Source organism: Anomaloglossus baeobatrachus (assembly GCF_048569485.1).
Source record: "Anomaloglossus baeobatrachus isolate aAnoBae1 chromosome 5 unlocalized genomic scaffold, aAnoBae1.hap1 SUPER_5_unloc_1, whole genome shotgun sequence".
Taxonomy (NCBI): domain Eukaryota; kingdom Metazoa; phylum Chordata; class Amphibia; order Anura; family Aromobatidae; genus Anomaloglossus; species Anomaloglossus baeobatrachus.
In genome coordinates, this window is record NW_027441784.1 from 1,704,556 (window position 1) to 1,719,043 (window position 14,488).

The 14,488-nt window shown below is 45.8% G+C and overlaps 1 protein-coding gene across 1 annotated transcript in view; it reads right to left on the minus strand.

Moving 5' to 3' along the window:
* Nucleotides 1-9,455, minus strand: part of LOC142258769 (uncharacterized) — a 52,939-nt gene extending 43,484 nt beyond the window's left edge. The window contains exons 1-7 of the mRNA XM_075331370.1: nucleotides 9,437-9,455; nucleotides 7,884-7,981; nucleotides 6,450-6,599; nucleotides 6,141-6,320; nucleotides 5,936-6,059; nucleotides 5,739-5,852; nucleotides 2,104-3,673 (exon numbers count right to left, since the gene is read on the minus strand). Of these exons, the coding sequence (XP_075187485.1) occupies nucleotides 2,104-3,673; nucleotides 5,739-5,852; nucleotides 5,936-6,059; nucleotides 6,141-6,320; nucleotides 6,450-6,599; nucleotides 7,884-7,981; nucleotides 9,437-9,455 (2,255 nt within the window). The remainder of the gene's footprint in view (nucleotides 1-2,103; nucleotides 3,674-5,738; nucleotides 5,853-5,935; nucleotides 6,060-6,140; nucleotides 6,321-6,449; nucleotides 6,600-7,883; nucleotides 7,982-9,436) is intronic.
* Between the last annotated feature and the right edge of the window lie 5,033 nt (nucleotides 9,456-14,488).

Consider the following 14,488-nt stretch of genomic DNA (forward strand, 5'->3'; position numbering starts at 1 on the left):
CATTTGGGTTTTGCACTGCAAAGCTGGAGTTTTTGACCAAAGTTCTGCCACAAAAAGGCAGCATTTTGAACAACATAGTGTGAACAAGAAACCTAAATTCCCATAGACTTTGCTTGAATAGAAGAACACATCCATTTTGGCATTAAACAGCACAGAAGAAAAAGCAGCAAAAAAGCAGGTAAAAAGCAACGTGCGCACATACCCTTAAAAACGTTTGACAAATTCTGAAAGCAAAAATTGCTGCTCCACTCTGTTGGTTTTCTGATGGTCGGCAAGACTTGATTTACAAATTAAGGGCTCATGCGTACACTGCGTCCTGACTAGTGCAGAAATAAATGTACCCTCTGGCACACTTGACACTGCGAGTTGACAAAAAGAATGCATCCAAAACGCATGTATTTTGGATGCATTTTGCATGCATTTTACATGCATTTTTGTCACTGCGGTCCCCCAGCAATTCAGCTCTGCTACATGCCCACTGACAGCAGACACAGACAGAGCCGGGCGATGAGAATGAACTTGGATGAACTTCACCCGACTTCACTGTCATCCCGCAACTCTTTCTCTGTGTGCGGTCATGAACTCAGATGAACCTCCAAGGTCAGTGCTAGGACACAGGAGTCCGCAGCAGTGACGTCAGAGTTTCACCCGATTTAACTGACATCGCGCGTCTCTCTCTCTCTCTGTGTCGCAGCCTGATTTGCGGTCACACGTGAAGGACTCACCTGTGATCGCAAATCCCCTGAGTGACTGCAGTGAGACACGCAATCAGCTGTGCTTTCACTCAGGTGACCAGCGTCCACAGCTGGAGTCCTCCACCTGAGAGCGTTGGCCGCGAGAAACCTCAATGACAGCACAGCTGATCGCGCGACTCACTTCAGTTGCTGCATGGAGCTCACAGGAGTGGCGCTGTTCTACTGCCGCTCCTGTCATCTTCCGATGTAGCAGAGCTGAAAGCGTCGTGGGACCTTGTGTGGATTACACCGGACCTGGAGGTGTTTTTGCGGGGTTAATAAAGTGGTGAAAGAGGGTGTTCTTTTGTCTTTTATTCCAAGTAAAGGATTTTTTGTTGTGTGTGTTTATTTTCTTTAACTTACAGGTTAATCTGCTGCCATTAACTCCTTATTACCCAGATTTCCTCGACACCAGGGCAATTCGGGATGAGCCGGGTAGAGTCCCGGGACTGTCGCATCTAATGGATGCGGCAATTCCAGGCGGCTACTGGCTGATATTGTTAGGCTGGCGGGCTCCCCATAACGTGGAGCTCCCCATCCTGAGAATACCAGCCTTCAGCCGTATGGCTTTACCCTGGCTGGTATCAATATTGGGGGGACCTCACGGTGGTTTTAATTTTTTTTTTTTACTGCACGATATAGACATGTCCACCGACAGCTGTGATTGGTTGCAGTGAGACAGCTGTCACTCAGCGTGGGGGCGTGTCTGATTGCAACCAATCATAGGCGCCGGTGGGCGGAGGAAGCAGGGAATAGGAGATTGAATAATGAGCGGCTGGCAATTTCAAAAGAGAAGCCGCCACAGTGTGAACGCCGTGCAGCGCCGCACTCGTGATCGGGGAGTATGAGAGAGGGGGTGGGAGGGAGAGACCGACATCAACAGAGAGATAGAGACAGAGAGAGAGACCGACCAACAGAGAGAGAGACCAAAAGACCTGCGTTTGTTATTGTCAAATAAACATGCAAACGCACTGCTTAGCATTTTGGTAGCGTTTTTCTACAACTCATTGATTTCAATGGGTGTAGAACGCTGACAAAATGAACAAAAGAAGTGACATGCTACTTTTTTTAAACGCAGAGATTTTCTCAAATTTTTGACAATCAAAACATTGCGTTTAAAAAAGCACCGTGCGCACGGATTTTGCATGATTCTCATAGATACTTTGCTGGTGAAGCAGCACGCATGAATTTTGACAATGTGATGCTGCAGCTTAAAATGCTGCAGAAACGCAAAAAAAAAAAGCAACGTGCGCATGAGCCCTAAACATTTCAATTATTCACAACATGAAAAAAAATCCTTCCCTGTATGGCTTCAGCAAATGTTTAACGAGATCCGATTTCTGAGAATAACATTTTCCACATTCAGAACATAAAAATGGTTTTTTGATTGATGTTTGATTTTGTGTGATTTTTTTGATGGTAACCAAGACATAATTTCCTAGTAAAACATTTCCCACACTCTGAACATGAATATGGCTTCTCCCCTGTATGAGATCTTTTATGCCAAACAAGATCTGAATTCCGAATAAAACATTTCCCACATTCTGAACATGAAAATGGCTTCTCCCCTGTATGAGATCTTTGATGCACAACAAGATCTGATTTCCGAATAAAACATTTCCCACATTCTGAACATGAAAATGGCTTCTCCCCTGTATGAGATCTTTGATGCACAACGAGATCTGATTTCTTAATAATACATTTCCCACATTCTGAACATGAAAATGGCTTCTCCCCTGTGTGAGATCTTTGATGCACAACAAGTTCTGATTTCTTAATAAAACATTTCCCACATTCTGAACATGAAAATGGCTTCGCCCCTGTGTGAGATCTTTGATGCACAACAAGTTCTGATTTCTTAATAAAACATTTCCCACATTCTGAACATGAAAATGGCTTCTCCCCTGTGTGAATTTTCTGATGTCTAACAAGGTCTGATTTCTGAATAAAACATTTCCCACATTCTGAACATGAAAATGGCTTCTCCCCTGTATGAGATCTTTGATGCACAACAAGATCTGATTTCCGAATAAAACATTTCCCACATTCTGAACATGAAAATGGCTTCTCCCCTGTATGAGATCTTTGATGCACAACGAGATCTGATTTCTTAATAATACATTTCCCACATTCTGAACATGAAAATGGCTTCTCCCCTGTGTGAATTTTCTGATGTCTAACAAGATCTGATTTCTGAATAAAACATTTCCCACATTCTGAACATGAAAATGGCTTCACCGCTGTGTGAATTTTCTGATGTGTAACAAGATTTGATCTCCCAAAAAAACATTTCCCACACTCTGAACATGAAAATGGCTTCTCTCCTGTGTGAATGTTTTGATGTGTAACAAAGTTTGATTTCTGAATATAACATTTCCCACATTCTGAACAGGAAAATGGCTTCACCCCTGTGTGAGATCTTTGATGCACAACAAGGTCTGAATTCTGAATAAAACATTTCCCACACTCTGAACATGAAAACGGCTTCTCCCCTGTGTGAATTTTCTGATGTCTAACAAGGTCTGATTTCTGAATAAAACATTTCCCACATTCTGAACATGAAAATGGCTTTGCCCCTGTGTGAGATCTTTGATGCACAACAAATGTTGATTTCTGAATAAAACATTTCCCACATTCTGAACATGAAAATGGCTTCTCCCCTGTAAGAGATCTTTGATGCACAACAAGTTTTGATTTCCGAATAAAACATTTCCCACATTCTGAACATGAAAATGGCTTCTCCCCTGTGTGAGTTTTTTGATGATTGGAATTTTGTACTTGTTTGAAAAGATCAGATGATAGATCAATCCTAGGAAGGACTGGAGGTATATCTGGGACAACAGCATGCTCCTCATATGTATCATGTGTGATACTTTCATCATCTGTTATAAATTCGGAAGATATTAGAGGTCCATCTGAACTCCCAATACAGTCATCTGCTAAATATAAACACAATGTTATTAGTTTTTAATGATGTTTTGAAAGCACATTGTGTTTTAAACCATAACATCCAAAATTAAACTAGGAAACAAATTATTCTGAATCTATTTTCTAATTTTGAGATCTTAGTGTTACATCTTCGTTAATTCGGACCTACCATTCCTGTCTCCAAAATATCTCTCCAGTAGCACCAGTTCTCTGAAATGTCCTACAGTAAATAATCTGATTTGTCACGATATGAATGCAGGATAGCGAGGCACAAGGGACTCCTATACTGTCCCTCATGCTAGGAGACCTTAAGCTCTCTCTAACTTCTGGATTACTCCTGTAAGTGGAGATGCCAGTCTTGGGCATTACTATTCTCCTGACCAGATGTAATCTGTTATCCCCCTAGGGAAGGAAGGGGCAGGAGTATGATGGAAAAAGTTAAAACAAATAAGAAAACCAAAATTCATACATACTGCAAACTCACAGAATTAAACAATGAGAGACTAAGGAGAAAAGCAAGAGCAGGAAAGCAGCAACAAAAAGACAACAAGGGTTAACACGAAAACTGGTCACAGCAACAATTCACAACACCTGACCAGACCAGTATAGGTAAACTACAGCTGGCATTAATGGAATAGTCCAGCCAGTATATACAGGAGGGGAGCGAATGACACTGGCTCCCCTACAGCATGTAATGAAAGATATTAACAAGCAGCCTAGCAGAGATTAACTCTTGCTAGCCTGCCTAAGCCTGTGGTTTCATGCCTGTGTCTACTTGAGCTGCTCACAAATATCAAAGAAGTTAGCAGGCAGAGTGCAGTATCCACAGATCCTGACGCTGCCATGCCAGTTGTCAGAAGCTGCAAAATTCTCCTAGTAACATTGACACACAACAGACAATTTCAATGAGGTTTTTTTTTAAGACGAAAATAAAATAGTTAGAGACAGATGTCGGATATTTAACAGTGTTGTCCGGGACTGTAACGTTGATGGCCTATTTTGAGGCTTTTTAACCAAAGCAGGTAGCAGGGTCTTGTGGTCTATCCAAATATGTCTTCAAACCAAAAGAAGAAAAAGGGTTAATCCCGCACAATCTGCCAGAATAAAGGCTGCTTTACACGTTTCAATTAAACGTGCGATTGCACCCGCCCCCATCGCTTGTGCGGCATGGCCAATTTGTTGCCCCTGTCGCACAATGCTGTAACCCCCGTCACACGTACTTACCTGCCATACGACCTCGCTGTGGGCGGCAAATATCTACTTCCTGAAGGGGGAGGGACGTTCGGCGTCACAGCGACGTCACACAGCAACCGCCCAATAGAAGTGGAGGGGCGGAGATGAGCGGGACGTAAACATCCCGCCCACCTCCTTCCGCATAGCCGGCGGGACGCAGGTAAGCGGTGTTCATCATTCCTGGGGTGTCACACACAGCGATGTGTGCTGCCTCGGGAACATTGAACAACCGGATGTTCCATTTTTAGAAAATGAACGACGTGTATGCGATCAATGTTTTTGCGTACAATCGGAATCGCACGTAGGTGTCACACGCAACTACAACACTAACGATGCAGGATGTGCGTCACTTACGACATGACCCCGCCGACACATCGTTAGATATATTGTAGCGTGTAAAGCCTGCTTAAGATGTGGAAATGTTGAAAGATTAATAACATCATGTCACATGACTCTGAAATCATCAAAGGTCCTTAAACAATCAACTTTAGAATACAACTGATGGCGTCCCTAAGAGAGTGCGGTTCCTGAGAAATTGCTCAGTTTGATTTCTCCCAACACTGGTCCTGACTGTAACTAGGATCTTATTATTTTATTTCAACCATTCTCCAAAAATCCCAACAAATCATGCTAGCTCTTATTTTTGGTGTAGGTCGTCTTTTTGGGGAAACAGGATATTCATGAACCCTCTGCAGGTCTTTGAGTTGCCTTCATAACGACATAAAGAAGGCACTAGAAACAAACATCAGAAGAAGCAGAAGCAAAGAAAATACAGCTGAAATAAACCCCAGAGCAGAAAGTCACAAAATTAGTGCATAAATTACATGAGTATATATCTCTTACTGGATAGAGCTAGAGGAGACACATCCTGAGGAACATCGGGATCTCCTTGTTTACAGTCCTGTGGAAGAAGAGGACGGGGACATCTCTCTGGTGTTGTCCTCTTACTGGATAGAACTGGAGGAGACATATACAGGAACGGAATTCATTCCTTACATACAGATAATTATAGGCCGTGTGTATTTAGTCCTGTCTATTACCTGGTGATGTGAGGGGCTGGGGATCCTCCATCATGACGTTCTTGTACAGATCTTTGTGTCCTTCTAAATACTCCCACTCCTCCATGGAGAAATAGACGGTGACATCCTGACACCTTATAGGAACCTGACACATACAATGATACTGTCACCCCCGATCCCTTCATAGCGTTACTGTATAACGTCCCAGCATTCCCAGCAGTGTCACCTCTCCAGTCAGCAGCTCAATCATCTTGTAGGTGAGTTCTAGGATCTTCTGGTCATTGATGTCCTCATGTATCGGGGGGTGAAGTGGAGGCCCCATGATTGGGCTTAGTGGTCGTCCCCATCCCTCAGACACAGGGGCCTGACAGCGCTCACTAGAGGTCTTCTTCACTACTGTGTAATCCTGGTTATGGAGAGACACAGTAATAAATCTCACTCCAGACATTTCCAGAGTCCTCACCTCTCCAGTTCTGTCCATCTGTTATTCCCATAGATAAGAATGATGTAATGTGACGTCATCAGAAACGCTCACCTCTCCAGTAAGCCACAAAAGGATCTCTAGGGTGAGGTGTAATATCCCCTCCGCCATCTTGTCCCTGTCCATATCCATCCTTGATGGGTCAATCAGGAGAATTCTCTTATATAGAAGAACTCCACTGAGAGGATCCGATATTGTAGGGACCTGAATGAGGAGAAGAATCCACTGTAATATTACAATTACTGGAGATAACCGTTCACTAGATAGGGATGATTGCCGCGCTGCCGTGAGGAGTCCAGACTAACTCTGCTGCCTTATTACAGTGAATGGATCCTTTGGGGGTTTCATCTGAATCATGTCATTTGAAAAATTACATGTAAACCTGTCACACTAATAGGTTGAGGAGAAGGGACAAAGCTTCACTGCACCCTGAACCAGGCTTATCCAGGGGGTCATGATTAAGTGCCTACCCAGTCATCACCAGAGACTCTGAGGTTGGACTTTGCTAACAATAGGCACAAGTTACCAATACAGGGCAGTCCCTGGTTGTTGTTTTTCACCAAGAGGCTGAGCGGTGTATCATGAGAAAGATGGAGTGAGAACCACTGCCTCTATGGAAGAACAGGAAGGATAAACCCTGTCACTTACTCTGAGCAACCCTGAGCTCCCCGATGTCCCAAGACAGGTTCTTTCCCCTTGTGCAGCAATCACGTGTCTATCCCTGTCTTACCCTAATCACAACCATGTCTAGTGAGCAGGGCAGGAGGAACACTAGTCCTGCTTTATGATAGTGACACAAAAGGAAAACAACATAGTAAAAAGAAACTGCATTCCCAAACAACAAGTGGTGAAAAAGGGGGATGGAAGAGAAATAAATAAAAAGGGAGATTATCAATAGGAAGACACCAAAGAAAATTTCCAAGCAGCAATCTCCAGGATCAAATTCAAAACAATTTTTCTTTCCATGGCTCACACCTCCATGCCAGCACCATGGAAAAGCAAGTTATCACTGGCAACTACTGAGGTAAAGTGGTGAGAACTTATACCAGGGGGAGAGCAGAAATCAGAACAGCTGAGACAACTCAGGATGGTAAGCCAAGAAAGACACAAGGGTCTGCTTAACCCTAGCAGCACCAGCACAAGCATAGACTGCACAGCTACATGGAAGGCAAAGCAGATGCTACTACTGCTGGTGTGCGCTGTGACCTTCTGACCCATGGGATAGGGGCGACCTCTCTCTGTCCGATAACCTGGTGTCAAAACCCTGATGTAAGTGCTCAGTGTAGAGAACGGGATAAATGTGATCCAAAAGTCACAGCCAGATGGAGAAGTCACATCTATGATCAGCTCTAATCCTGCCATCTCCACCGCTCTCATTACACAAGTAGAACACATATAATACTGGAGGATAAAACAAGACTGAGCACAAGACCTTCACAGCCGTCTACACATCATAGGGAGATTTCATGGCTCCTTCTCTCCATCTACCTGATGATCCTGAGGAACATCGGGATCTTCTTGTTTACAGTCCTGTGGGAGAAGAGGACAGGGACATCTCTCTGGTGTTGTCCTCTTACCGGATAGAACTGGAGGAGACACATACAGGGAGGGACTGAATTAATTCCTTACATACAGAGAATTATAGGCCGTGTGTATTTAGTCCTGTCTATTACCTGGTGATGTGAGGGGCTGGGGAACCTCCATCATGACGTCCTTGTACAGATCTTTGTGTCCTTCTAAATACTCCCACTCCTCCATGGAGAAATAAACGGTAACGTCCTGACACCTTATAGGAACCTGACACATACAATGATACTGTCACCCCCCGATCCCTTCATAGCGTTACTGTATAATGTCCCAGCATTCCCAGCAGTGTCACCTCTCCAGTCAGCAGCTCAATCATCTTGTAGGTGAGTTCTAGGATCTTCTGGTCATTGATGTCCTCATGTATCGGGGGGGTGAGGTGGAGGCCCCGTGATTGGGCTCAGGGGTCTGCCCCATCCCTCAGACACAGGGGCCTGACAGCGCTCACTAGAGGTCTTCTTCACTACTGTGTAATCCTGGTTATGGAGAGACACAGTAATAAATCTCACTACAGACATTTCCAGAGTCCTCACCTCTCCAGTTCTGTCCATCTGTTATTCCCATAGATAAGAATGATTTAATGTGACATCATCAGAATCTCTCACCTCTCCAGTAAGCCGGAAGAGGATCTCTAGGGTGAGGTGTAATATCCTCTCCGCCATCTTGTCCCTGTCCATATCCATCCTTCACGGGGAAATCAGGAGAATTCTCTTCTATAGATCTCCACTGAGAGGATCCAATATTATAAGGACCTGAATGGGACGGAGATGAGGCGATATGTAAAATTAATGGAGATAAGGGAGGGGAGATATCATTTGGGTACTAAAAAATATTCAACATGAAATGTGCTATGTAAACAGTACAACCGTAAAAGTAGCACATAATCGTTATAAAAAAACAATCCTTCATACGACAATGTTAATGGAAAAATAAAAGAGTAATTGCTTCCATAATAAGAGTAGGAAAATAAAAAAGAGCAAAAACAAATAATTTCCCAGTTTTTCGGTTAAGAACAGGGCAATGGGATTAGGATTCGATGTATTCTTGTCTCGGAAGAAGAGGGGCGCACACATGGCGTCCGGATCTGTGCACTCGCTGAAGCACAATTTACTACCCATTTCTTGTTTGAAGGCAGCAAAATAGTGATAATTATCCCAATTACAAAATGTGCCCACATTATATTTCACTCCTAAACTAGAAACATTATGTAAATAAAAAAGTTTAGATATGCTAAACTGGTTTCGGAGCTTGTAGACTTTAACCCCTTAACGACCGCGGGAAGTAAAATTATGTCCTAGCGTTCAGTGTTAATCTCCTCCCACAGCTGCCGGCAAACAATAAAGAAATCAAGTGTATGCCGCCCCCCCAACATTGGAAAATTTCAGTGGTTTCATCTACCAAGGGTAGCTCCGTCCCTGGAGACCACGATTCGGGCAGAAAGAAAAGATTTATCTCACATCTGGCATGATTAAACATGTCAGATGGGAGATAAGTCGCCTCCCCCGGTCCCCGAATGTGGCCAAAATGCCCCCCCCCCACCCAATCAACTAAAATGGACCATCCTTCTCCTCTGAGTTCTGTCGTATCTGACATGTCAGATGCAACATCAAAGTTCTCCCCAGGTCCAGCCAGGTCACCGATTGTCAATCCCAGGTCTCCCGTTACCTTCTGCAGTGACGATCCCCCACAATCCCTCCTCTTCCTTCTCAGAAGATCTTGGCCACTTGTGCAGTGCGGCTCTCAGATGGCACCCTGCTAGTAGTGACACTGAGCTTACTGCAGCTCACACTGCCATGCTGTGGACCTGGGAAGTGTGAGTGCAATTATCACTGCACCCACACTCCTCCCATGGAGGGTTTGCACTTCCAGAAAATGGGGGATACGTTCTCAAAGTGTGCGACCCATATTCTGGAAGGTACAAAATTGTTGTAGGACCTCCAAAATGGATTACGGCAGACCGGAATTTTTTTTCTTTTCAATAAATTGCTGAAAGAGGGAATGTGTTGGGGAGTGTTTTTTCAAATAATTTTTTTTTTACCTTTTTTTATTACTGACTAGGTTAGTGATGTCAAGTATCTGATAGATGCTGTGACATCATTAACCCTAACCCCAACAACCCTATTTATTTCCCCATTTGCCACCGCATTAGGGCAATGGGAAGAGTCGGGGCGAAGCGCCAGGATTAGCGCATCCAATGGATGCGCCACTTCTGGGCGGATGCGGCCTGCTATTTTTAGGCTGGGAAGGGCCAAATAACCATGGGTCTTTCCACCCTGAGAGTACCAGACCACAGCTGTCCACTTTACCTTGGCTGGAAATCCAATTTGGGGGATGTCATGGTGTGATATTGTGGGTTAAGTACCATTTTGTGTGGGTTCATGTTTTGCGCGTGGTGGTCTGTCTATGCGATATATTGTTTGTTCTGTTAAGTCAGGATTTATCCCCTTGAAGTGCTTCTGTGCCTAGGTCTGGGGGAGGGGACCTGGAATCCACCTAAACTCGGTTTACCTGAGAGATTAGTGATTCTGGGTGAGACTTACAAGAAAGAGGAAGCAAGATTGAACCTCTGAGGGAGACGCCGAGGCTGCGGCCAGCACCCCAAAGACGCTGTGAGAAACTCCGATTTCCCTGGAGAAGGACTGCTGGAGGAGTGTGACTGAACTCCGGGACATTTATTCCATTTCTATCCTCCGTGTGGTGGATTATTTAATGGTCATTCTATATTGCATAGAATAAATATGCTTTGGATTGTTCACTCATCTCTCGCTCTGTTAATTGTGTGATATGGGAGAAAGACCCCTTCACAAGGGGACCCCACTTTTTTTTTTAAATTATTTATATATTAAAAAAACAGCATGGGGAGACCTTCATTTTGTAATACCAGCCAATATGAAGCTGCCAGCTGTGGTCTGCAGCCGTCTGCTTTACCCTAGCTGTTTTTTTTTTATTCTGTTGTTTTTTCAATTATTTTTTTATTTTTTTTTAGCTAAATACAAGCCTAAACACCCTTTAGTGCCACATGAAAGTCACTAAATGGTGCCAGCTTAGAATATGCAGTGGGGTGGGACATTATATATGTGTTTTACATCTATTTATCTAGCCATTTATCCATCCATCCTAGCTTTTAGGTTATGTGCCCACGATCAGGATTTGCAGCGGTTTGGACGCAGAGTGTTTTGACAGTGATGTTGTGCAGTACAAGCGCAGTGGCGGGATGTTTATAAATCTCATGCCCATTGTGCTTCTTTTATCTGCAGCATAAACTGACCAGCGGCGTGGCTTCCTGAGGTCTACGCAGGATATCAGTTTATGCTGTGGAGATGAATGTTCTTCGCAGGGAGAATAAAGTCTGCAGCGGCCTGAACCCGGATCGTGAGCACGAGCAGCTGCATTCTCGTGTGGACAACACTGGCATCTGCACAGAGGGGCTAACACTAAGTCCTAGATGCAGTGTCACTGGATTGTGGGCACACAACCTAAAAGTGAGACATTTGGCACTACAGCAACATTTTTGTGAACTACCTGTGGAGTCATAATGCTCACTGTAACCCTAAATAAAATTTTTGAGTGGTCTAGTTTCCAAAATTGAGTCACTTCTGGGGGGTTTCTGCTGTATAGGTACCTTAGGGGCCCTGCAAACGCGACATGGTGTCCGCCATTTATTTCAATTTTTCCAAAATTTACATGGTGTTCCTTCCGTTCTGAGCCCTCCCGTTTGTCCAAAAAAAGTTTTTTGTTCACATGTGGGGTATCAATGAGCTCATACAAATTTGGTTAACAAAATTGTTGTGTGTGCTTTTTGGTGTTTCCTCTTGAAAGTGAGAAATTTTATGCTAAAGCAACATTTTTGTTAAAAAAATGAAGATTTTCAATATGACGACCTAAGGTTATCAAATTCTGTGAAGTACCTGTGGGTTCAAAATGCTCAATATACCCCTGAATAAAATCCTTGAGGGGTCTAGTTTCCAAAATATGATCACTTGTGGGGGTGCTCCTCTGTTTAAGCCCCTCAGGGGCTCTCCAAACGCAACATGGCATTCGCTAATGATTCCAGCCAATTTTACAGTCAAATGGCGCTCCTTCCCTTCCGATCCCAGCCGTGCACCCAAACAGTTGATTTCCACCACATATGAGGTATCTGCATACTCAGGAGAAACTACACAATAAATTATATGGTGCATTTTTTCCTGTTGCCCTTGTGAATAAAAGGTTTCTTTTTGAAGTAACAATTTTGTGGTAAAAATGTATTTTTGTTATTTTCACAGCTCAACGTTCTAAAATTCTGTGAAGCCTCCGGAGGTTCCAGGTGCTCACCAAACACATAGAGAAATTCCTTGAGGGGTCTAGCTTCCAAACTGGGGTCACTTGTGGGGGTTTCTGCTGTTTAGGTACCTTAGGGGCCCTACAAATGCTACATGGTGCCCGCAATCTATTTCAGCCAAATTTGTGTTCCGATATTCAAATATTGCTCTGTCTATTCCGGCTCCTCCCATTTGTCCAAACAGAGGTTTCTGACCACATGTGGGGAATCACTGCGCTCATAATAAAGTGGGTAATAAACCGTGGGGTCCACTTTTTGGCGTTACCTCTCGAAACCTGTCAAAGTGACACTGGTCAGAATTGCAAAAAAATGGCCGAGTCATAAAGTACAAAACTGGCTCCGTCCTTAAGGGGGTAAACTGAATGTAAATGAGCCGGTCAGGAATAACGGGAAACTGGTCTTGAACTGGTTAAAGTTGAAAATAGTTGAGAAATGAAGGGGTTAATGATAATGATGACCCCAAAATAATAGAGACCCTGCACCTACCTCCACCTGCAGAGCCGCACACTAGATATATAATACCCTGCACCTACCTCCTCCTGCAGAGCCGCACACTAGATATATAATACCCTGCACCTACCTCCACCTGCAGAGCCGCACACTAGATATATAATACCCTGCACCTACCTCCTCCTGCAGAGCCGCACACTAGATATATAATACCCTGCACCTACCTCCTCCTGCAGAGCCGCACACTAGATATATAATACCCTGCACCTACCTCCACCTGCAGAGCCGCACACTAGATATATAATACCCTGCACCTACCTCCTCCTGCAGAGCCGCACACTAGATATATAATACCCTGCACCTACCTCCACCTGCAGAGCCGCACACTAGATATATAATACCCTGCACCTACCTCCTCCTGCAGAGCCGCACACTAGATATATGGCTGCTCTGTGCTTCCAGGACCTGTGATGATGTCACATGGAGGGGAGGAGTCAGGGGTCACATGGTCAGCTCCTCAGTGTATGCAGGACTCTGCTGTGCTGGGTGGCATGGTGCTGGATGAGGGGGAGTTTATGCATACCTCCCAACTTTTAAAGAAGGAAAAGAGGGACAAAGTTTGCGGCGCGCGTAGCGCGCCGCGGCAAATTTTTAGGCCACGCCCCCTAACCACACCCATTTCACAGTCACGCCCATATCCACTCCCCATCCACACCCATTCAGCACAAACACGCAGGCAGCCGGCGGGCCTCCAGCACGGACACGCAGGCAGCCGGCGGGCCTCCAGCACGGACACGCAGGCAGCCGGCGGGCCTCCAGCACGGACACGCAGGCAGCCGGCGGGCCTCCAGCACGGACACGCAGGCAGCCGGCGGGCCTCCAGCACGGACACGCAGGCAGCCGGCGGGCCTCCAGCACGGACACGCAGGCAGCCGGCGGGCCTCCAGCACGGACACGCAGGCAGCCACAGTGAGGCGGCCGGTCGCCTTCACAGACAGGCGGCCGGCCGCCTTCACAGACAGGCGGCGGGCCGCCCGCACAGAGAGGCGGCCAGCCGCCCGCAGAGAGAGGCGGCCGGCCGCCCGCACAATGAGGCGGCGGGCCGCCCGCACAGACAGGCGGCGGGGGGCGCCCGCACAGACAGGCGGCCGGCCGCCTTCACAGACAGGCGGCGGGCCGCCCGCACAGAGAGGCGGCCAGCCGCCCGCAGAGAGAGGCGGCCGGCCGCCCGCACAATGAGGCGGCGGGCCGCCCGCACAGACAGGCTCCGGCCGGGGGTGAGGGGGGAGGGAGGGAAATCAGCGCTGGGGAGATTAGTTTACTGTACCAGCAGCAGCACAGGCAGCGCTCCTCTCTATGCCACGTCTACTAGGATGGTAGGAGGGAAAAGCAGGGAGGCGGAGAGTGGGTGGGCGGAGCCCGGGAGCCGGCCGTCCCGCCCGTGGCAACGGGACAAACAACGTAAAGCGTGAAAGTCCCGCTGTATCCGGGACGGTTGGGAGGTATGCAGCATGTTAGAATGTGTACATAAGATCCCGCTGGTGGTGGCCGCAGCTTATAGGCCCCAAATCTGGTGACAGGTTCCCTTTAAAGTGAACCTGTCATGTGCAATATGCACTCAGAGCCAGGAGCAGTTCTGGGTGTATATTGCTAATGCCTGCCTAACCGTCCCTGTATACACTAGCATAGATAAAGAGATCAAGAACAAATATTTTTAAAGATCTTATATCTTATGCTA